Raw genomic sequence first — 25,055 nt, forward strand, 5'->3', positions numbered from 1 at the left:
GTAGGTTTTCCTCCAATATCCACTGAACAGATAGCTAGGCTTACAGTACCAGGCATCATTTCCCTCTTGTTGAGTAGGTTTTCAGTCCAACTAGAGAGCTACTATTAACGTGAGCCAAACAAGCCAGAGAAAAAGGCAGTAGCCAGTGTTCTGCCATGGTTTTTCTTCCATTCCCGCTTGAGTTCCAGCCCTGACTTCCCTCAATGATGATTTGCAGCCTATAATATGAAATAAATCCTTTCTTCCTCAAAAAAAAAATTAAGATTAGAGAATCTTTGTTTAGTATACTGAATGCCCCCATGGGAGTGAAGTTAATTGATAGGATTGTGCTTACTTGAAAAAAGTTAGCTATTATAATGTGAATGCCATCGTGGCTTTCCTTCTGCCTCCAACATGCAATTATCTTTTGCTTTTGAGTCGTCATTGTCCCGTGTCCTTTGTTCTCCATAGTAAAGGAAAACAGTGAAAAGCCAAATACATAGAAAGTACATCAAAAAGTCTCCAGACAATCCACATGGACAATGAGGATCACTAAACTATCTTTTTAAGATACTGTGCAATAAATTGTTTCTACAAAAATACATTTAACTGGGCTGCAGAGATGGCTCAGGAGTTAAGAGCACTGACGGCTCTTCCATGGGACCCAGGTTCAAGTCCCAGCACTGACGTGGTAGCTCACAACTGCCTGGAACTCCAATTTCAGAGGATCTAACACCTTCACACAGACATATATGCCAGCAAAATACAAATGCACATGAAGCAAAATTAAATAATTTTTAAATACATATAACCTACACCTTTAAAAAGCAAATATTATTAAGCACAGATAGGAAATATGTAATAGTATAGATTATGTTTATTGAAATGAAAAATAAATCTTTGTAGGATTTATTTGCTAGATATCTTTGAAATAAACAACATAACATCAATTTCCTATTTGTCTCTCTCCCCCATAACACCAGGAACATGGTAGCCAATCAAAACAAAGACATAATGAAAGGAAAACAGGTCACACAATACATGGCTTCAAAGTTGTTTACTGTTGGGTCAAATGACACTTTCCAATTGCCAGACACAGGGTCAATATACATAAACATATATGTTAAATGGTTATCCAATTTGCATTGCTTTGGCCTGTAGGAAAACATAATTCCTGAGATAACTGTTGGTTTTTATTAATAATTTTCATCACGTTAAATCATCTGTTTTTCAAGTTACTTGGGAGTGTGGATTGAGATTAGGATGCTCAATTCAGACTAATGGTCAAAAACTCAACAAACTCTGTCCCTTTCAAAAGGTAGAAAAATAATGACAGTATGCTGAGCTTTTTCCAAAGGTATACCATATGGAAAGATACACGCTGAACATAAAAGAAGACATTTCCTACTGCTGTTCATCACTCCTAATGAGCACACGCTTCTGTCGTCAGTCAGTCTCTGACACAGCACAGCCCAGCTGTTATTTTACATTTACTGAAATTCTCCCTGCTAAATAATCATGCTTATCTCTAAAAAGTAAATTGCTCAAAATTACATTCAATTTCTTTCTGCCACCCAACATATTCTTCACCATCACAAAGCAATCCCGGAAGATGATGAGTTCTGACTAGTCCTGCTTAGCCCTCTGCCATTTCGGAGGGTTGGAACCGCAATGGAAGTCATTGCGAAGCCATTCTGATCTTTGTGCAGAGTCTGGTCGAGCTTACACTCAGAGACAAACCCCTAAGCCCAACGCCTTTCATATTTCCTAATTCATGTTACTTTGGAACAGCTTTCAAACAATCGTACAAGTCGCTGATTGAGACATGAAAGTGAACAAACACCGTGAGCAATCTTTCTTTCCGGGGATCATTAGAGCTCTGGAATCATTCGTGGGTGGACAGGAGCTGTTTTGATCTTCTCCCACATCCGATGCACCTGCCCTTGAAAGTGTCCCAACACATTAATTGAAATCAACTACCCTGAAAACACTTGAAGTTTTTATCCAACCAAGTTTTAAAACCTTACGTGACCTAGATGGTTTTTCTCTGGGTCTGTGTGTCTGCTTATAGATTCTTTTGCCTCATGATAATTTTCTAATATGCATAAAGCATTGAAAACCAGGTATTTACCAAAGGCCTCCATCCACCAGCCATGTTAGACTGAAACCAAAAACTTTTTAAGGAATGTTTTTAACAACAAATGTCAGTTCTTTTACATGTCTGAACCAGTCACTAGATTCCTTAGACTCAAGTTGAGAATAAAATCCTCTTTTAACTAAATAGGATACGCTTTTTTAAAAAAAAAAAAAAATCCCTTTGGAGATGTTTTGTGTTATTGCTTGTTAAATGTCTTCCTTCCTTAGCACTGTGCTCCACTTCCGGCTACTGCAACTCGATTTCCCCTGCATACAAGGTGATGAGCAGGATGGCGGTGAATCCGGTTAACATCCCGGCGTTCTGGATCATGAAGAAGGTGAAATCTTTTTTCCTTCCAGTTACTTTTTCTCTCAGCATGTCGTTCATCTCTGGAAACTACAAGATACATTATTAAACAGCTGTCGCCATCTTGTGGCGAAACCCGAAATGCTTGTCTGGGGTTTTTGCAGAGCAAATGAGCATTTATTTCGGACAGGTCAAAGGTTTGGTTAGGGTCTCATAATGAGAAATTCTTGTGCGTTGGGGCATCCAGAATGAAACACACAGTCACAGGGGATGTACCTGGTTTGAAACATTCTGTCCTCCACTCTCTTCCCATATACCACTTTCTACGCATCAGAATTTAAGGAATTCAATCCTTCAGGTTTCATCCTCAGGCATATATATAGTCCTTCATCGGTTATACTAGGGTCCACTTCATCTCCCATTATATATACTATTTTTCCTCTTATTTCACAGTAATTTTAAATTATTTGTTGATATTCAGTCTTCTATATGGCTTGGCTGTTGTTTCTTGCTCAGCGCAGGCTGACCTACAATTCACTATGTCCCTGGTGATGACCTGGAACTTCTAATTGCCCTGTCTCGTGCCACCACACCGTGGTTCTGTGGTCTTTGGGGTCCTTTTTATTAGATGTGTGACATTTTGGTTTGCTCAAATTTGATCCTGGACAGGAAACCTCAAGAAAGCAGTTACCCCACCTGTCTTATAATTCTCAGGACTGGCTGGAGGAAAGAAAAGTTTGTGTAGCTGCCTGAACCAATGTGCTGAAAAAACTTGATTTACTTCCTGTCTTTTCTAGTTTGTCCCACTGTGCTTGCTGTCTTCACAAAATAACAAGGTTTTATAATAAATTGTGTGGGTCCAGTGTTGAATATTATCATCGTTTCATTATAGTGAAAACAAATGAAATCCTAAGTGTTTCAGCAAAAAAGTAAATAAATAAGTTTGCTCTTACTCGGCAATAGCACCTATGGCAAAGGCTTCAAAAGGGGCCGTTTAAGTCAAGTTTCAGAAACACATTTTGGTCTGGTCTGCTACCTGCGCAGTGATGCCCTGTATAGAGCCACGCTAGGAAGCCCCAGAGTCCACAGGCAAGCCAGAACTTGTGTGAAGTTCCTACCAGGATAAATGGGGGACAGCTCTAAAATGACAAAACTACTGTGCCAGGCAGAGCTTCGCTTGTGTCACCCCTATAGAGGGAGTAACCTTAACGGAGCCATTGACACTGTGGGAAGAAGTGGCCGTCTGGAGTAAAGACGGGGCCTGACATAATTCTCTGAAGAGCTGAATCCTCACTTTCTCAAGGGTCTTCACTGAACAGCAAACTGAATCAGACACTTAGAATTGGGAGGTTATAATAGAGAGGAGAGGTGTTGTTATTAAATTATATGTGTAATACGTTAACTTCCAAATGCAAACAAATATTCCTTGATTTTCATACTCTGACACATCATTTTCTAGAAAACTGTCCATGATGCCTGTAAAAACACACAGGGTATTTATCTACACACACACACACACACACACACACACAGTCATACACATGGTACACATGGGCATACACCTACAGACATAAATACAGTATAAATATTGTCAGATTTCAGCTGGGCATGGTGGCGCATGCCTTTAACCCCAGCACTCAGGATGCAGAAACAGGCAGATCTCTGTGAGTTCAAGGTGGGCCTAGTCTACAAAGTGAATCTCAGGACAACTAAGACTGTTACACAAAGAAACCTAGTCTCCAAACAAAATAAGCAAACAACACTGCTAAATTTTAATTTTTCGTAAATTAGTATAATAGTGTTTTCTTAACTTCAAAATCTTTTATTATAAATCATTTGAATTAAAAAAAGTTATTACTCTACCAAGTTATTTATTCTTCTAAATGTGATATCCTTAAGCAAGAGAGGATCAGGCCTTACAAGAACCTACTATAATAGAAGTAAAGTTTTATTCATCATATAGTAAAAAAGGGCCGTGGAAAATAGCCCTGTTCTAGTAAAAATTGTTCACCTCCTCACAATAAGATCAGATACCAAGGAACCAAGGACAACCATGTCGGGTCAGTGTGAGTGAAAACTCCTCACACAGTGTGGTGTTCTGCAGTGGGAAAGCTACGATTACCTGGATTACCTCCCAGGCCTTGAAGACAACGGGAAACCAAAAGGCTGCTTTTTCAGCTCCTAACCCAGATACTCATTTGCAAAAGTCAAATTATCACAAAATAAAATACTTAACTTTCTTACCATATCTGCCAGAGAAATGTAGAGGAACATGCCTCCAGCGAGTGCAAATATAATATTTGGAGCAAAATTGTTGCCCACCAGAATGCCAAAAGCTAGCCCAACATAGCAGGAGCATGCCGAAAGGAAGTTGAAGAGCAAGGCTTGCCGAGTGCTCATCCCAGCATTGAGCAAGATCACAAAGTCCCCTAGAAGAAGAAAACATCAAATGAGCTGTGCTTCCTTCTATTTGGGGACAAGACTCAAAATAATGAGAACAATTTCCAGCAGAGGGTTATTCATTTCAGTGCAGGAACAGGATTTGCTCAGTGCAAGAATCCATCACCTCTTGCCCTGTGAGCAGGGTCTCTCACCTAACTCGTGTGGAAATTCCTCACACAGGATCGCTATGGAAGTACTGAGTCCCTGGAGAAGAGACAAAGTGCAGGATGCCCCGATCGCCAAGCCGTCAATGAAATTGTGGAGGGCATCACAGAGCGTGATCATCCAGGCAATTGTTCCTATCTCTGACAGTTTGGGTCCCTTCAAACAGGTGCATGAACTTGACTCTGTTTTTTCATCCTGTAAAACAGCAGAAAAAAAATCAATCAACATGAAACCTGGTGTGATGTGAACATTCGAGAAATCCGGAGAAGAGATGGGTTATGTCCCAGGGGAGACAGATTGTTTCAACTAAAAGTCACTGGTAGTATATGAGAAACCATAATAATATATCACAGAGGGGAACAAAAAGCTTATGGCAGGAACAGAGGAAATGAATCACTTGACACCCCTTGAACAAGTCACTTACAGACATTTTAAATTAGTCCCCCCCTTAAATCAATCTTTGACTTCTATGAACAAATTCTTACAACTGCTTTCCGATGATGTAACAGATGTTATACTAGGAATTTGATATATTTGCACATCCTAAAGTTATTCAAAGACTAAATCGAAAATCATCTTCCTATTACAGTTTAAATATGACATCAATAATTAAAGCATGATGACATCAGGAAATGTTCATTTCACTTTCCATGTCACTGTGTGACCATTAGCAAATTATCCTGGGAGGTTCTTCTGCCATGAATTGAAGTGAATGTACAATGATCCAACTATTCATCAATAACTCGCCAAGTTCACACTGTTCTGTACACTGTTCTGGGTGTTCTAGGTCTCTGTTAGTTCACACTGTTCCATACACTGTTCTGGGTGTTCTAGGTCTCTGTTAGTTCACACTGTTCTGGGTGTTCTAGATCTCTGTTAGTTCACACTGTTCTGGGTGTTCTAGGTCTCTGTTAGTTCACACTGTTCTGGGTGTTCTAGATCTCTGTTAGTTCACACTGTTCTGGGTGTTCTAGGTCTCTGTTAGTTCACACTGTTCTGGGTGTTCTAGATCTCTGTTAGTTCACACTGTTCTGTACACTAATCTGGGTGTTCTAGATCTCTGTTAGTTCACACTGTTCTGGGTGTTCTAGGTCTCTGTTAGTTCACACTGTTCTGGGTGTTCTAGATCTCTGTTAGTTCACACTGTTCTGTACACTAATCTGGGTGTTCTAGATCTCTGTTAGTTCACACTGTTCTGGGTGTTCTAGGTCTCTGTTAGTTCACACTGTTCTGGGTGTTCTAGATCTCTGTTAGTTCACACTGTTCTGTACACTAATCTGGGTGTTCTAGATCTCTGTTAGTTCACACTGTTCTGGGTGTTCTAGGTCTCTGTTAGTTCACACTGTTCTGGGTGTTCTAGGTCTCTGTTAGTCTTAGAAATTCTATAAAGTGTGATGAGCACAGGCTTGCCTTTGCGTGAATACTTATTTCATTTTAAAGTAACAGTAAAAGTAGAAAATCCTGTGGCGGACTCTTTATGAGAATTTCAAGTTCCATAAATTTGACAATTTTTTAAAACCTCAATGATAAATGCCTACCAAAGCACTTTCTAGCCGGTACAGGAAAAGATAGTAAAATGTAAACTTGCCTGTAAGTAGGAATGCAGTCACAATTAACTGGAGAACATTTTGGTCCTAATTCTTCTCCCCCCACCACTTTCTAAGCATCCAAACAGAATATCTTTTAGCAATAGCAATTTCTCAAATGCAATACAGTGTTACAGGAAAGCACATCGTCTATCTTTGAGGGATGTAATAGGCACTGGAGAAACAAAATGAAATTTTTATGGCTGAGTTTTTTAAAGAGTCTTCTATCAAAGCAACTATCTGAGTATGCCAACATTTACTCCAGCATCATGTCACTGGTCAAGGCACTGTGGCGTCCTACCTTGATAACTGCCTATAGGTCTTAAAATACATCTTTTGACTGTCTACATGGTGAAAATTCAAATCTTTAGGGGAATGTTTTTTGTTTAGGCACACAGTTAAAAGTCATCCAGAGCAATAAAGTCTTCAATTACTCTACAAGGAGAGGGTCACTCTTAGTCCCCATCCTTACCCTCATTGTGGATGTGGTGAAGCAGTGTTGGCAAAGCCAAATGGCATTGAGTGGGTCCCTGGTGCAGTTTTAAGAACTTCAGATATTTAATTTACCTCAAATAATTCTGAGGTAAGAACAAACTGTCATCATTACTTTATAAATAAGGAGAATAAAGCACAAAGATATTAGTGAACTTACCCAGTGGTAAAAATGAAGCAAGTGAGCTCTTTTGGCAATGGTGGTTAAGGACTGCTAACTAATGGGAAAGAGGGGGTCTCTTTTGCATTGGGCCCTGAAAGCAATTCACATGGGGAATTCTTCCTGAATCCTCCTTGCCCCCCAAACTCTTCTGACTATCAGAAGCAATGGCAGAATAAACGTCTAGTCTCCTTTACTTTAAAAACCCTGTCATCTGCACAGAGAGTTTCATCTTCTCTGGAGATGAGGTCCCTTGTTTTACACCTGTATCTTATGTGCATGACATAATAAACAATAATGATCTTTGGTGAAGGTTAAACAAGGGTATCTATGGGGAAAGCCACAGAGAAAGTGACTGGGTGTGATAAAGCTCACTGTCCACGTACACCTAAGAAGACAGCCAGGGTGACATAGTGAGATCCTGTCTCAAAAAAACATTTTTAAAAAAGAAGGGAGGAAGGAAATGCAGAATATGAATTTATTGATAAAAGGGTACAGGCCTTGACCTTGCGGAACCTGCACTTGAGTCTACTATCTGCCCTTGGGAAAGGATTTTCATCTCTAAGCTTCAGACTCCTTACCCATAGAATGAATAAAAATCTTACTTCCAATGTCAGAGGATCAAATGAGATGCTATTTATAAACCTGTGAGTGCACCACAAAAGAGTATCATTACATCCCATAAAATGCACAGAAGGAATGACATTACAAGGAAGAAACACCAAAACTGTCTAAGAGTTCCAAAGACAAAAGGTTTATTCTAGATGATCCTCGAAGCTGTAAAGGGTCTACTGGCCAAGTTGGCCAGAGAAAACAAGGAAGAAAAGTTAAAGCCGCAAACAAAGAACTCCAGACAAAAGTGTGAGTGCCAAATGTGTGAAAAAGAATAGAAGACATTTACTAAGACTGCATGAGCTTGGACAAAGTGATGCTCCATCAGGAGATTGATTAGGGAGAAATAAAAGCCCACTATGAAGAGGCTGAGATCTTCCAACTGTCTTAGCAGAGGACAAAAATATTCTAAGGAATGACACTTGGACCCTTTCCTCTGGCCATCAGGCTACCACAGTGATCTCTAAGAAATCGAATTTTCCCAAGAGTCTCATGCTGGGAGGAGGAAGAAGAGAAGAGCAAAGCTCTGACACACACAGAAGAAGGAACCTGTTTCACAGAAAGAGGCTTCACCTGGTTGATAAAGAGGGAGAGCCAAGGCAACCACGGATTAAAGGAGCAGGGACTGCACCTTCACCAGAACTGCTCAGTGATCCATACGCTTGCCTTCTATTCAAACCTCAACCTTAGTGAGTCCTTGGATCTCTTCCTTGGTTCTTCTTCCAAGTGTGACCACTGAATCCGTCTCCTTTCTCTGAACCTCACTACCACGTATCTACTTAATTAGCCTCTTAAAGACAGGTGATCAAGTCTGCTTGTTAGGGCTGCCAAGAACCAGACTCCAGCCCTCACATCTTCATCTCTGATAACAGTCTGAGCTCATGAGTTAACATGAACCCGAGAATTGCAGACTCTGGGAGGGAAGGTGAGAAGCAGCATTAGCTTACACATCCACACTACTTCACAATTTATAAAGCAGATTTGATGTTGGCTTCTAGATCTTTCCTGGTCATTGCAATGCTTCCTCCCTCCCCCCCCCCTCTCTCTCGCGCACGCGTGTGCATGCACGCGTGAAATATTCACACAGAAAATGTATTAATTAAATCACTGCTTGGCCCATTAGCTCTAACTTCTTATTGGCTAATCTCTTGCATACTGACTTATCCCATTTCTATTAATGTGTGTATCGCCACGTGACAGTGGCCTACCAGCTAAACTTTTCCGTGTGCAGTGCCCTTCTTACAACATACAACTTTCAAGACATAAAAACTGGAAGACTGATAGCAAAGATGTCTGTAAGGTGGGGTGGAGCTCTTAGTAAATCCAGGGTATGAAGCTAATTCTCTTTGCCTAACTCTCAGAAAGAACATCACAGAAAACAGAAAATAGCTTCCATAATAAAGTGAACAAAGTCTGATTACAAATGTCACTCTGTGCCTTCCAATAGCTGTCCTGATATTTGCTTAAGGAGCCCACATACAAAATAGTGGGGAGAGAGGCAATTTGTAGTTTTAACACCCCCTTTCCTCTACAGAGGTGACCTGGCTTTCCTGAGCTCTAGAAACACCCAACATGTGGAAAACTGAGACGACTCTGAGCTCCTACTTAAGAACAACATGGCCCAGGTGGCTATGCATGGCCAGGACAATGACTCTAGACCCCCTCTCACTGTTAGGGGTTACTCATTAGACTCACAAAGATAGGCCTATTTGATACATGCTTTCTTTACCTCTGATACGTGTGCACATAGCATCTTTTAGAGATTTATATAGTACGCCGAGGTCTTCTCCAAAATTGGCCTCCACACTATTTTTCAGCCAAAGAAGGAACCCAATCAATTCATTCATAGAATGTGTAGATCAGGTCACATAGTCCCCAAAGAAGCATCTGGATGGAACTTTGGGTGCCCTAGTGAAAGCTCAGCTAGAATACACGTCAAAGGACCAGCAAGTTTAGCATGCTGTATATAGACTGTAGACATATGCCTCATGCCATCAGGTGTGTGTGTGTGTGTCTCTCTCTCGGTGTGCGCATGAGTGCATGCGCGTGTGCATGTGCATGTGTGCGTGCATGTGCATGTGTGCATGCATGTGTGTGTGTGTGGTTAACTCTGACGCAGAGAATTCACTGCTTGTGGAGCAGTTGCAGGTACTCTACAGAGTTGAGTTTCCCTAAGTTAAGACCCCCATGGGGTGCACATAACTGAATGTGGGGGGATCACAAAAAGCTAGCAACAGTGAATGATTTTTGTCCATCCAATGACCCAAAATTAACTCAAAAAATCAAATGATGACTGAATCAGACATGTTTCGTGGTGTTTTATTTTGATCACATTACGGCCTTTGTTTGAAGACACACATCCTTGGCTTCGTGCACACTGTCACACCATGCAATGACAATGAACAGTTGTCAGAATCATGCCAGCTGAGATCCAAAATTACTAGCTAATGTTATACTGTACACACAATATTTTCTACTTTTATAGAAACATTGATAATTTAATTATGGTAAACAGACTTTTAATATTTTTCTACCATCATTCCCCAGTATATTTTGATTTGTGTTATATTCAAGTGTTTGATTTGCAAATTGCTAATTGAATTGCTGATTACATTTTTCAGAATAAATCATTTAGTGGATTTTAGTTTGGGATGAGGAAAAAAAAAACAGAATCGGAAATAGCCTTAAACCTGTTCCTGCCATTCTTTACTATGTATTCATGTTAAGCAACATTTTGGCATTTGCAATCATAAAATCAAAATATTAATCAGCTCTGAAAAATGTGAAGATGATCTATGTCTTGCAGTATCAAACATTCAGCAAAGATTGAATACTTGATGTAAAAATGAACAAGCTCATCCATCTCACTCACAGGCAAACTTGCTTTTGTCTTTTTAATGAGTGGTGAAATTATACCGGTTCTGAAGATAAATTTTTTATGAGTTATTATTAGTACATGCCTTGATTATATACTTATTTTATATGTCTGTATTCCCAGAGTCTCATAAAATATTCCCAGTGAAAAATAGCCACAGGAAGCAGCCCTAGCTGTAAGATGTACACCTCCAACTCTAGCTACAGAGAAGAGCAGCCAGTCTTAAATTAAAATTTAAAGAATTCTTGTTACCTGTCCCCAAGACCTTGAACTTGATGATTGTGAAAAGCCTACTGCTCAAGAGAATCATACTTGCACCAGGGAACGGCATCATATTCTGATCTTTGGAAGAAGAATAAACTCCTAGCAATATGAGGTTCTTTATAGACCTAAGCCAGCAGATAGATGAAGTCACTACACTAGTTCCATGGAGATTCATGTCCTCATAGAGAATGAGACAGCAATCGACCTGACTCCCTCCCAGAATTCTGTGAATTGCCCCTCTTCCCTTTCTTATTTGTCTTCATGTAAATGGCTTTTCTGGAAAGGGATGCTAAAACTAGAAACGGCCCCAGCCAACGGAGGTGATGGTAGACAGGGTGGCAAACATAGAATGTACATTGGAAGAGGGAAATATAATTGTCATCCTACAGTCACACACAGCTAGGAGATGGAAGAGCAGTTAAAATTAACGCCCCTCATCTGCCTCTTCTGTGCTCTCCCCTTCCCGCATCTTACATGAAGAATAGTGGCGAGCATCAACAGATCCTGGTCATTGCCAAGAGATCAACGGAAGGCTACCAGCATCCTTACATGACATCATGCAGGGACACTATGAGAGCTGAAGGCATTTGGCTCACTCTGTGTGTTTTATCAACCACATGAAGAATAAGAATATAAGGAAAGAAGGTAGAAACTTATAGATTTCATTCATTTACCCATCCGTAGACTCTTTCTGTACTTTTTACCTCAGCCCTGTATGGTCACCATGCCTTATTAACCTCTGCTTGGCTCCAGACAAAAAGTTCATACACATAACCAAAGGGAAAGGTGAGAAAAGACGAGAATGTTTCTTTCTACCTTGGCTTCCTCCTTGAGAAGCGATATAGCCTAGGTTTGCCCTAATTACCAATCACTGTTTTACTTACAATGAAGTCTTAAGACTGGAGCCTTCCACTTCTAGCACCTTCTTCCTTCTCTGGTCCTTAGGATGTAGACCATTAACTCTGCTAATTCTAGCCTCTTGCTACTGAGTCTCCCTAACGCGGCTCACTGACTCTCTCCCAGAGCTCTACGAATTATCCCTTCTCTCTTTCTTATTTATCTTCATTTAAGTGTCTCACCTCTTTCAACAGGGCAGCCTAATTTCATTCCTAACATAGTATTTACAAATAGCATATGCACCATTACACATAATTTAATGAAAAATAAACCTGGGCTACGTAGACGCAAAAGAATCATACAGTAGTAAGGGCATTCTAAAAATATGAAATATTCATAAATTTTGTTGTTATGACTAGGCTTTCTAATGGTTTTAATGTTTGTATTTCATGGTTAAGGCATCCTTCCTTGGCTCTTTGTCACCAAAGTGAAACTTCATGTGAAAAAGGAGAAATTAATTCTGGTATTAACACATATAGCTAAGTAGAATTCAAATGCATTAAGTTAACAGGTCTTTGATTTTGAGAAAATCTCAAAACTACGTCTACAACTTTTTTGGCTAAAGAAAAGAACCCTTAACAAGAAAATAACAATTTCCAGAAACTTTCAAAAGTGTTTTCTTTCTCTGGAGAGAAAGCCCTCTGTGGAATGTGAGTCGAGTTGTTTGGGGCGTGGTTTAAATAATCAAGCAGAAATAATTGCCATTCACGTTCCACTTGGGACCACATCACTTTATTGCTTTGGGGGGAAAAAAAACTAATTTAAGAGAAACTTTAAAGGTTTTCAAGAAATCTGCTACTATTTTCCAATAGAATTTAAACTACATACTAATTAAATATTTACAGTCATCCTAATAGACTATTCCCAGCTCTCTGAAAAGCTACCGCCTGTTACTACGAATGCCAACACCGAGGTTCTGGTTCATTCAGGAAATGGGATACCATTTCCTAAGACTCTCTGAATAAGCTGTTCTCCAGCCTGCGCACCTCTCATTGTCACTGAGGAATCTTAAAGGGGCTTTCAAGAGATACCAAAGGTTGGTTAAGTTTTAGTTTAAGCTGGAAAAACCAGCTGCTAGTATCTTGAAAAGTAACATTTCCAAAATACAGAAATATGGCTTCGTGGGGCTCCACAGAAGACGGGGCCTGGTCTTGCACTGACTATTATATACACATCAATTAACAGGTGTGATGTCAAGAAAAACTAAAATATAAAGGATCCCACCCAGTGCAATACAAATGACTGACTGACGGATGGGGGATGACAGAGAAGTTCTTACTGTTGCCAGGAGTGACTAAGTCAAGGAACTTGGGCAAAGTGATAAGAGGCAAAGAATGGCAGATGCGACCGGGCTGAAAGTCGGCGGTAACTGCGGCCGTTGTGCCAGAGCAAGCAATTAGGACAGCAGTGGGGTGGGGGCAAGCAGGTGGGCTGCCAGCAGAAAAGTGAGCAACACAGAAGCAGAATCAAAATCCCTTCTCTACGAGAGGTGATCCCTATCTAGGAAAACAGGAAACATCTGTTCTGTACGTGGAACGTGTAAGGGGTAGCAGCCACATTAAAAGGGGCGGACCGAGCACCATACCATTCTAAAGGTACACTGGGTACTATGAGAAAAGAGATGTCTTTATAGTGAGGAGGTGAAGATGAAATTTTTTTAGATTTGGGGGATCATTAAAGTTGTAGCAGAAAGAATATGTAACCTGCCAAATGCTTCTTATTTGAAAAGTCCCTTCTGAATCACCTGAGAAAAATGGTGCTAAATTTCTAACTGCAAAAATATAAAAATACTAGAAGCAAGGATTTGACCAGGATCATGCAGTTTAAAAAAAAAAATCCAGGACTTGAAGTCAGACTGCCTGACTCAGAGCCTGCACAACAAAAGCCAACAGCCAAGAGACAGCACGCTGCGCTGCTGCTGCTGCTGCTGCTGCGCTGCTGCTGCTGCTGCTGCTGCTGCTGCTGCTGCATTTTGCAGGGCCAGCCAGTTCACTGTTTGTATTATGTTGGATATATTTCTGAGCTTCTTGACATAACTCATGGAGGTTGATCTGGGCCCAGAGGTTTATTCCAACAGTAGTGGGTTGTTTTATTGCTATTATTTCCCATCCTCCGTACTGGGCAATGTCAGTGACTCAAACAAGCAAGTCTGTCCTTGAACGGAATACGTTGGTCTGATTTGAGGTGTTCTGAGGTATGCTGACACTTTATAGAGATTTTAAAGTATACACTGTTGTTTACCAAGTGCAAGCATAAGCGGAAAACTCTGCTTTTCTTCTTGCCTGACTCGTCTCATCGCATTTAATAAAAAGTAATTTGAGAACTAACGCCTTGCTTAGATCATGCTATACTGTTAGAATACAGTGATGCTTAATTTGAAGAGTTTCCGTCGAAAGTTTTCTCTGCTGTCTATGTAGCGGCATGCACACTGGTCTCTGCTGCTCAGACCACCTTTGCATTCCTGAAACCCATTCAGCTCTGTCCTGCCTAGAGACATGTGACTGGATGTAAGCTCTACAGCCTTTGCAGGGACAGCTTCTTCTCACAAGTGAGTGTCGAACTTAAATGTATCCTCCTCAAAGAGACCCTCTCTGACCACCCAAACCAATATGGTCATGTGGATACCACCTCACAACATTTTAATTCTGTGCCTGGCATTTGTAGCCCTGCAATGCTGGAATGTGTGTCCCATACGACTGTCTGACTAGTTATCTCTTTGCAGTGGTATCTCTAGGACGTAAAATACAGCCTGACTCGTGGAGGTGATCACCTGATATTGCATGGATGAAAGAATTATGGGATGAAGACCACTTCCTATACTTTCATGTAGCTTCAGTGATGTGCTTCATGAAGCAAGATGTCATATAGAGGATAAAATGTTTCTACGGTGTATCATGTATAGTCTGCAAACTCAATTTAGGGTTGATATTATTGTTTTCATATAAGAGTCCAAGATTGTAAAATCTGGGCTAAAGATAAAAGATAAAATACACAGAAAGTCTGAACCGTTTCTGCACACATGGCATCTACCCAATGAGTAATTTGTGATTTTACTTTCCAACTACAACACAACTTCCAGATTTAAGTTTTGCTTTGAAGTCTAGAAAACTATGAACAATGTTTGATCTCTCACCTCAGGTTTTTTCCAAAGGCATTTTATAATCCAGCAGTAAAGGAGGACAAACTATAAAGTATCAAATCAGAGACCTGAATGGCTTAACAAACCTTCAAAGGTAATCTTTATAGGTGCCCTTTTTCCGCCAGTAAACGTTTCCAACTTCTATCCACCTTCACTGAGTTGCTATGAAGGTTTAATGAAGTCATGTTCATTAAGCTCTTTGATATTCTAAGTAAGATATATGACAAAAAAACACAATCTGGCTTTTTTTAGTCTTCTGATGCCTGCTGACAGAATTAAAAAGCAATAATATCTCAACCACTCCCAAAAGACTTGGGCTCCCTACTGATTAGAACTCAGAACTTAACCATACTTTTTGATAAATTGGACCACATTAAAGGCCAGAGAAATCACCACTTGAATAACATAAATGAGGATCCGTTAATTTAATGGGGTTGAGATTCTCAGAAGGACTAAAATTCTCTAAAGAAAAAAGCAATCATATAGAAAGATCAAAGTTACCAGCCAATCAATGATGTAGTTCTACCCTGAAGGTTCATTTGTTATGAATGGACACTTAAGTTGTTCTCCAAATGCCTTCCATTATGTTTTATTCATTAGTATTATCTGTAAAGCAGTAATCATTATAAAAATGAGATTTCTTTAATCTTGATGTTTGCCTCAGACATAAACTAAATAACATCATTATAGACAGATGCAGGTATTATTCAGTTGTGTGTGTGTGTGTGTGTGTGTGTGTGTGTGTGTGTGTGTGTGTGTGTAAGACTCTACTATGTAACATAATGACATCAGACCCAAGACCATCTTGGCAAGGCCTTACTTCATCTGCAGAGTCCTTTATCTTTGTGGTTGCTCTAGCTTGGGATCTTTAAATATACATAAAAATAGAACATAGATTAACTAAAGCATTAAACAAATTCTGCCTCCCAGGAGCTTTACCAAGAGTCATGAATGCCACTCACTGAACCACCAATATCCTTTTGCTTAGCAAACTTTCCATCATGCGACCCACGAGGCAAACGTTAACTCACCAGGTCCTGCTTCAGCACTTCCCAAGCTGCAGGGTGCGGCATGGAAAGAATAGAGCACAAGATGAACAGCTTTGAAATCAGCGGTAAAAAAGAGAAAGAAGCCTGCTTTAGCAAGACCAATAACTGCGCGATAGAGTCTTTCATGATGCAATCTTTAAAAATAAAATCAAACTTGAGAAAGCTGGTGCCGCAGACCCACTGGCTCTGGGGTGTGTGTGTAAGTGTTCTGTGGCTTGTGCTGGCTTGCAGCTGGGCTCTCTCCACGGAACAAATTAAGCTGCTCTTCTGATAGCCAGAATCATTTACTCAGACCTCTCCCTTCTCTCTTTATTTTCCAAATTAAAAAAAAATGTCTGGCATTAATTTTCAACTTTTTATCGATCCACATGCATAATAGAGCAACATAGCAATTCTTCAGTATACTAATGGGGGAAAATTAGCTTGACATCAAGCCTAATTGAGTAAAATCTCACTAATTTTTCTAAATAGGGATAAGTCTTGCTTGATTAGTGAAAACAATTTAGTGTAGGACATGTTTAGATAAGTGCATTCTCACTGATTCCAGAACTTTCACTAACGAGAGAGGCTGCAGCAGCAGGCACAGGCAGGGGCGGTCCTCAAGAAAAACCCACCACCATCTATGGGGAAATGTTATGGCCTGGCAGTTACGTAAGGGCATTTTTTTTAAGATGGGCATCTTTTTCAGCTCTTTAAAATTAAATTAAGCCGGGCGATGGTGGCGCACGCCTTTAATCCCAGCACTCGGGAGGCAGAGGCAGGCGGATCTCTGTGAGTTCGAGACCAGCCTGGTCTACAGAGCTAGTTCCAGGACAGGCTCCAAAGCCACAGAGAAACCCTGTCTCGAAAAACCAAAAATAAATAAATAAATAAAATTAAATTAAATCATGTAAAAAAAAAAACCTCAAAGACAGTTTTTTACAAATACTGCCAGGATATTCTACAGCCCAGCCCATAACCCAAAAGAACAAATCATAATTAACTGACCAGTCACCTGATTGGTAGAATCAAAATTAACAAGGACACCACCCCGTAAACCACCCTCTGTTCATGGCCAGCTTTGTTCTTGTGGAATGAGAACCGATTGGAGCAAGGCTTTTCTCGGGAAGTTCCCCCTATAGAGCATGCGGAGCAGGGAACTGGGGTGCAAGGCTTCCCTCGGGAAGTTCCCCCTATAGAGCATGCGGAGCAGAGAACTGGGGTGCAAGGCTTCCCTCGGGAAGTTCCCCCTATAGAGCATGCGGAGCAGGGAACTGGGGTGCAAGGCTTCCCTCGGGAAGTTCCCCCTATAGAGCATGCGGAGCAGGGAACTGGGGTGCAAGGCTTCCCTCGGGAAGTTCCGCCTACAGAGCACGCGGAGCAGGGAACTGGGGTGCAAGGCCAACAGGAGATCCCGCTGCTTATCCAGTAAGAAGGGGTCAGCCCTGAAACTGACTCAGCAGCTGATATCTATGTATTTATGTGTCTTTATATAAGATACTATATATTATGTTATATATTTATATATTATATTATGTATACATAATACATATATTGTTTTCATATGTAATATATATGAAATATAATATTCAAAGAAAAAGAGCCCATTAATTTGAGAGTGGGTGAAGGAGGGATATGGGAAGGGACATGGGATGGGTTAAAGGGAAAAGTGATGTAATTATATTTTAATTTAAAAATTTTTAAGGCACCCTGATTGCTCTTTGGACTGGAGAGGGAGGGGGAGGTAGAGCGAGGGGAGAGAAATGGGAGGAGGGGAGGAGATGGAAATTTTTAATAAATATATAAAAAAAATTAAGGCAAAAGAAATCTTCAATTCTTACTGAAGTCTGACACTGGGCTTCATTTTAACCAGTTCTTAGCATAGACACGTATATGAAATTAACTGACATTGGTTTGTTTAAAGGATATGGCATTCGAATTATATGGTTTAAAATAGTACACAGAGGGCTGGAGAGATGGCTCAGAGGTTAAGAACACTGGCTATTCTTCCAGAGGTCCTGAGTTCAATTCCCAGCAACCACATGATGGCTCATAACCATCTGTAGTGAGGTTCTGGTGCCCTCTTCTGGCATAGAGGAGTACATGCAGGAGGAACATTGTATATACATAATAAATAAATCTTTTAAAAAAAAAAAAAGAAAGAAAATAAATAAATAAATAAATAAGTAAAGAAGTAAAATAGTACACAGAGCCAGAGTGTGGCTCATTCCTGCAAGCCCAGTATTTGGGATCACTTGGAGAGATCCAGCCTCAGGAAAAAAAAATTACTGTTTTAATTTTGAAAATAGTAAATACTTGCTATGCGGCTGACCACATGAATGCAGAGTGGAGCTCAAAAAAAAAAAACTAGTTTATAATTTGTCCATTTGAGGCACATTAACACTAGGAACCCCAGTTCCTTTCTTCTAAGCCAGTGTAGCCAGGTGGCCCTCACCTCTGGAAAGTGGAGATTTTCCTTTGGGAAAGTTCCACCCAAGAGCCTCGTTCACAGGCAAAGCAAACAAGGCTGAAATTGAGCCCCACGCTGGAGACAGATATATGGTCAATGCTTTTAGTGGCCCAGTTCTCTGTAACATTTGTAGCATTACATACCAAAGGGCAGAGAGTGTGTTCCTCCATCCCTCTGACAGCTTACCAGGACTTAGAAGATCACCAGAAACACATTGGATACTTGAAAAATGCTTACTGGGTGACTTCATGTGTTTAAATCTGTAAGGCTCTCACAGAGATCCAAGCATCTCAAAAACACTTTTTTATTTATGGAGTATGACTTTATATCAGCTACTGATGTCCTCCGTCTCCCAGACATCACGGACTTTGTGAACAAATCCCACGTCATTGCACCTCAATTGTCAACATAACACACAGAGTACTCAACTTGTGTAAATGGCAGAGGAATTTCTTTTCTCTTCCTACAAAATAAGTAGGAGACTGTTGCAGACCGCCCGAGGAGTGAGCCAAATGGTCCCTCTAGTGGCCTGGCAGTGCTAACACACGCCACCAAGGACCTGGTATTCCTCGGGAATCAAGATCTAGTAACAGCAGTCATTCCCAAGCTGTGTGTCCTAGAGGAAGCAATGTTCCACAGACAGAGGTTAACAGAACCCCTCCGTCTCAGAGGATAGAACTAACCAACCTCAAGGCAGGATGCGTCCCACGATCTAGAGACAGCTAAGTGACTAGCGTCCCCATGTCACACAGGCTGCTGTGTTTCCCATTCTCTAGGTGCAACGAAATCTCAGAGTTTGTCTAAAGGCTATAAGTGGAACTCCCATCTACCTTCTAACATCTGTGATAAATACATGTTTTGATGATAACGTGTTTTTAAATTGTCAAAAGCTATTGGTTTTATATGACGAAACACAGACAAAATACTAGAGACTAAATTTAAACAGTCTGCATGCTGATAAGCCAGACTGTTTGAAAAAAAATAAAAATAAATACCTCATTCCTTAGTTATGCATTTTAATTGTTTTATAATATTTTTTCAGTCTTCTTGTATTTCATAGCGAATCAAGAATTATGCTATTAAAAATTAGATTACTATTAATTTGTGTTCTATCAATGTCATATCAAGTTAAACTTTTCTTAACTCATAATTTCAATAGTTTCTTACTATTTTCAATTTTGAAAAAAAGTCTAACTCTGTTAAAAACATTAGCATCTGATGTTGCCAATTCAATTCCTGAACTTGAATTCAAACAAACCACGTTTTTTAATACTGTGTACCAGCATTTCAATGGAGTCATCTAGAACATTCAATATTATAAATATTCAATATTATAAAGCCCTTTTTTATTCTGACCACTATAACTGACCCCACAACACCTGCTGCTTCATGGAGTCACACCAGGCCTTTCAACTTTGTTTCTTAAACTCCACCTACATTTCTATATAGTCTAAAGAACATAGAAAACGGCAGTATGGTGTGGAATGCCTTCTGTACTCTGCGAATATGTATGCATCCCGTTGGTTAATAAAGAACCTGTTTGAGCCTATGGTAGGATAGAATATAGCTAGGCAGGAAATCCAAGCAGAGCTAGAGAGAGAAAGAAGGCGAGGTGGAGAGAGCTGCCAGGGAGCCGCCCATAGAGCAGGATGCCAGAACATCTAAGGTAATGTTGGCCACTTGGCAATATACAGACTATTAAAAATGGGTTAATTTAAAAGCGAGAGCTAGCCAGTAATAGCCTAAGCCATCAGCCAAGCAATTACATCACTATTAGCCTCTGAGTGATTGATTATTCTATAACCGGTTGTCGGGACCAGCGAGCAGGAAAGAAACCACTACAATGGGCTTAGGCAATACAGAGAAAAGCCTCCGGCTACAGCAGTACACTGGCTAGTGTATCTAAACCTCTGTTCTTCCATGACTATCCCACCAACAAAAGGTTCACAAAACAAACCCGACAAAATATCAGTGTCTGTGCCAGGCATGGGTGGTGCACACCTTTAATGCCAGTGCTTGGGAGGCAGAAGCAGGAAGATCTACAGGTTCAAGGCCAGCCTGGTCTACAGAGCAAGTTCCAGGACAGCCAGGACTACACAGAAAAACCCTGTCTCAAAAAACAAAACAACAACAGAAAAAAAAAGAAATGAAAGAAGAAAGAAAGGAAGAAAACAAAGAAGGAAGGAGAGGAGGGAGGAAGGGAAGCAGGGAGAGAAGGAGGGAGAGAGGGAGGGAGGGAGGGAGGGAGGGAGGGAGGAAGGAAGGAAGGAAGGAAGGAAGGAAGGAAGGAAGGAAGGAAGGAAGGAAGGAAAGAAAGAAGGGCAATACTATTTGTGCAGTTCACAGCAGGACCTGATACATAGGTATCATCCAAGGCCATATCTTCTCTTTCCTCTTCATCAAATGTGCAGTTCCTGGAAGTATGCTCTAGAATTCTAATCTCATTCTCACCTGTCCATGGATTCATTTTTCATGATGGTTAGAAAGCCCAGTCATTTCTATCCCAAAATTGGAGGAATCACACCATGGGTGTACCATGCTAACACACAATTTCGTATCATTGAAGTCCCAGTTCCCTTTTGTAGGACATGGTTGACTACTTTATACATTATCAGGACATTCTTTTCTTAGATACCTTCATGGGTGGCTTCTGTCATTACCTAATCCTCTGCTGATTTCTTGAGGGAATCTTTCCTGACTGCTCTGCCCACAGAAGCCCCCACATGTCAACCTCCAGGTTTTATTTCCATCAAAGGATGTTTGCGTTCTCGTAGCTTCTTGCTTCCCTCTTTGTTAACTATTTCCACTACATGAACTAAAAGGCAGGAGAATGTGTTTGCCTCAAACCCTGGGCCTGGGCGCTGAACAAGGACTCAGTAAATATGCACTGGAAAAAACTCTTAAGAGTTGAGATTATAGTCCTGTGTCTCCATGTCTGGCTTAAAAGCATCGTTAATCAGTGTTTAAGTTGGCAGCATAGTTGACTGATTCTTCTGGAATTTTCATCAATGTTCAGCCATGATTTCACAAGGATCCATTGTTTGCCAAAGCCTGCGTAAGGCAGCTAGGATTTAGACACACAGTGGAAGGCAGGTTTGGGGTATTGTTCTCTATGTCCCCTCTATTGTGTCCCCTGCATGGCCATGTCCTCAGAAAACAATATTCTTGAGCTAATCTATCTCTCTCCTCTTAGTAAAATAAATACATATTGAAAGAAGAGTTGATGTTATCATCTTGCTTCCAACATTGTGGAGAAGAAGAGCCCCCAAAACATGTAAGAACACAGCATCAAATAGCCCAGCGCAACCCAAGATTCAAGTCTCAGAAGTTTAATGTTCTTGGCTTGATTAACATCTCTAAGTGAGTAGCCTTACCTTAACTGTGCTTAGCCCTAGAGGATCAGATAAGGTCAGCCCTCAACTGTTTCAACACTGACCAGGAACACTTAAAAAATGTTCACTGTAACTCCTTAACTATTACAAGTAATCATCTGTTTGAACATTAGCATGTTCTCTAAGAACATTGGTTAAAATCACCATTCATTACACTACCTGAGATAATTTCCAACTAGTTTAATAATAACGCAAAGTTGCTTCAAACACACTTGAGAATTTACCTGCATCAGGTGGAAGAACAATATGACAAAGAAATGTGTTCTTTACAGAAGAAAACTCTTAAGTGTCTTCTGTAACAACCTCTTTCAAATATTTCTTTTCTGTCTTTTATGTTTCTCAGTTATTTTGCCTTCTTGTCTCAATTGCTCGCTTTTCTATTGTGCTTGACTTTGTAGCTTGGAAATCTACGTTGACTGGCTGAGTCACAGTGAAGATTTCCCCCTCCATCTGCCCAATGATAATTACAGTGCACACCAGCGGCCCTGTCCTCCCAGCACCCTTCTTTAATCAACAGTCTGCTCCATCTGTATTCTATATTGGGCTGGTTAACATCTCAAAGTCCTAGAATCCTGATTAAAACAGTATTTGTCCTCTAGTTTATAGAGGTAGTAAGATAAGTCTACTGTTAAAGTCACAGACCTGGAGCACTCAATAAAATGTTAACTGTAAGGATGATATAAATTTTCTATTTAGACATTTCTGTATTCTTAGTGACAAGCATCATTGGTTGCACTGTAATAAGTAACTTCCTGTTGGCTTACAAGTTTTCCTTCAAAGCCCATTGAGGAGCCTGGCCATTTAGACACCTAGTTTAGTCTAAAGTGGCTTTTTAACAGAAAGTGACACAAGGGAGTGTTTACAAGGAACTGGGGGTTTAAGAATAAAAAGTTGGTTTCATCCTAAATGTTGAAATTATAAGATGTAAGTCCTAGGAGCTGTTGTGGTTATATGTCCCACTTGTGGAAGGAGACCATCCAGGGTGAGAGGAACATAATGATGCTGAGACATTTGCAGAGAAGAAGAAAAGTGGTACTGATGGTTCCAGGGTTCTTGCTGGCCCAGAACCTTGGCTTTCCCATACAAGACATTGGTTTTTTCCAATAATTAATCCTTTGGTCACAGACAATTTGAGTTTGAGTTTTATCACTTGAAATGAAAATAATCGTAATACATAGAGAGTAATGATGTGGAATTCCCCTCTGTATGCTATAAATACCATTGGTTAATAAAGAAACTGACTTGGCCTGATAGGATAGAACATAGCTAGGTGGGGGAAACTAAACTGAATGCTGGGAGGAAGAAGGCTGGAGTTGCAGAGAAGTCACATAGTTCCCCCAGAGACTGACACTGGACAGAACTTTACCATGTAAGCCACAGCCACGTGGTGATACACAGACTAATGGAGATGGGTTAAATTAATATGTAAGAGCTAGCCAGTAAGAAGGTAGAGCTAATAGGCCAAGCAGTGATTTAATTAAGACAGTTTCTGTGTGGTTATTTTGGGTCTGAGTTGCAGAGCAACCAGAATGACCAAGCAGCCTCCTTCAACAGAGTAACCTCTACTTTCAGTAGCTGTTATAAAAAATAGGTGAGATAAAAAAAATCAATAATTGCCTCGCATATCACCTTGTATATAATACTTGTTTTAAAAATGGTATCCATTAATATTCTTCAGACAGTGCAAATATAAATCTTAAGTCAATTAATTAATGAACACAATTTTTCAAATCTTCCAATCTTTTTGCAGTTTCAAAAATCACACAGAGGATCCTTTAGTTTGGGATCTTGAAAGAATTAAAGTGTCAGAAATGTCCTGAATTAATTTTACTAAATATGTTTTGTGAGTCTAACTGAAAGGTTCATGTATGTTAAACAACCTTTGAGAACAATTGACCCCAAGACCAAGAGTCCATGTTCCTTCAATGCATGTATTTAAACATCCAGAAGAGCAGAAAGAGTACAGGCTTATCCCATGGAGGTTGGTGTGTCTAACACATACAAATGTGTGAAACATCGACATGACGATAACCCCCGCCTTTACCGTGAAAAGCGCGCAGAAGAGTAAGAGAAACACGCAATCGGCAGAGCGTACCTGGAGAGACACCACACTGACGGTGTCAAAGTGGATGTGTCCATTAGGCTCTGTGACAGCAGGGTTGGCATAGCATGTCACACCGTTGATTGCAGGTAACGGTAACGTTTTGGGCTGATGGGCTTTTTCTTTAGAACCGAAGTCATCATTCCCGAAGTGGGTGTGATCATTCTACATGTGAATAAAACAAGAAGGTTATAAGAAGAAAGAAAATGATCATGCAGATATCAAGATAGTCCACTGTTTTTCATTTTATAAGAGAAAAACTTTATATATCTATAATGCAATCTCTTTAAAGTGCTAACATTTCTCCTTTAAACAGATTCTTATGTACTAGATTACGTGGTTATTTTCAGCTTTCTCTGTGTTAGGAGATATATATGTTCTTATTTGAGGAATATAAAGGGAATACAAATTATCCATATCTATTATTTTTGCATTGAATCAGGGTAGTTCCAAATACACATGTCTATATATATATATATATATATATATATATATATATATATATACATATATATATATATTTTATTCTCTTCATATTTTGCTAGCGTAAGAGTCAGACTGACTGTTCGTAGAGCTCACAATTCTTGCCTTTGTTGGGGATCCTGAGAAAGCAAGACATCAAATGTTTTTGGTCAAGTCCATTTACCTGTCCATACGTTTTCAGTAGCATCTTAAGTGTTCTTTCAACAAAGAAAAGCATGTAAAATCCACCAAACACAGCAACCGCCTTCTCCACATAATTGTCAATTTTGGGATTAAATCCAAATGCCTAGGGAAGAGGACAATTCAGACAAAACCAAGTAGTTTAATTGATTTCTGGAAAACAAGGCCATAACTTCTTACTATGCAATTTTCCCCAAAGTTATAAGTCCACCCTCACACAAATACTCTGAAACATGAGTAGCCAGACCACAGGTGATGTATTAAAACCTTTTGACTAGAAGTCACCCTGTGAACTAAAACCATCAGACCTTACAGGCTCCTGTCTGGAACATCCACAGGAACATTTG

The 25,055-nt window shown here is 40.1% G+C and overlaps 1 protein-coding gene across 1 annotated transcript in view; it reads right to left on the minus strand.

Moving 5' to 3' along the window:
- Nucleotides 1-1,021: 1,021 nt before the first annotated feature.
- Nucleotides 1,022-25,055, minus strand: part of Slc39a8 (solute carrier family 39 member 8) — a 55,379-nt gene continuing 31,345 nt past the window's right edge. The window contains exons 5-9 of the mRNA XM_075981273.1: nucleotides 24,692-24,814; nucleotides 24,040-24,210; nucleotides 5,017-5,224; nucleotides 4,667-4,851; nucleotides 1,022-2,512 (exon numbers count right to left, since the gene is read on the minus strand). Of these exons, the coding sequence (XP_075837388.1) occupies nucleotides 2,363-2,512; nucleotides 4,667-4,851; nucleotides 5,017-5,224; nucleotides 24,040-24,210; nucleotides 24,692-24,814 (837 nt within the window). The 3' untranslated portion in view covers nucleotides 1,022-2,362. The remainder of the gene's footprint in view (nucleotides 2,513-4,666; nucleotides 4,852-5,016; nucleotides 5,225-24,039; nucleotides 24,211-24,691; nucleotides 24,815-25,055) is intronic.

This window comes from Microtus pennsylvanicus, chromosome 7 (assembly GCF_037038515.1).
Source record: "Microtus pennsylvanicus isolate mMicPen1 chromosome 7, mMicPen1.hap1, whole genome shotgun sequence".
Taxonomy (NCBI): Eukaryota; Metazoa; Chordata; class Mammalia; order Rodentia; family Cricetidae; genus Microtus; species Microtus pennsylvanicus.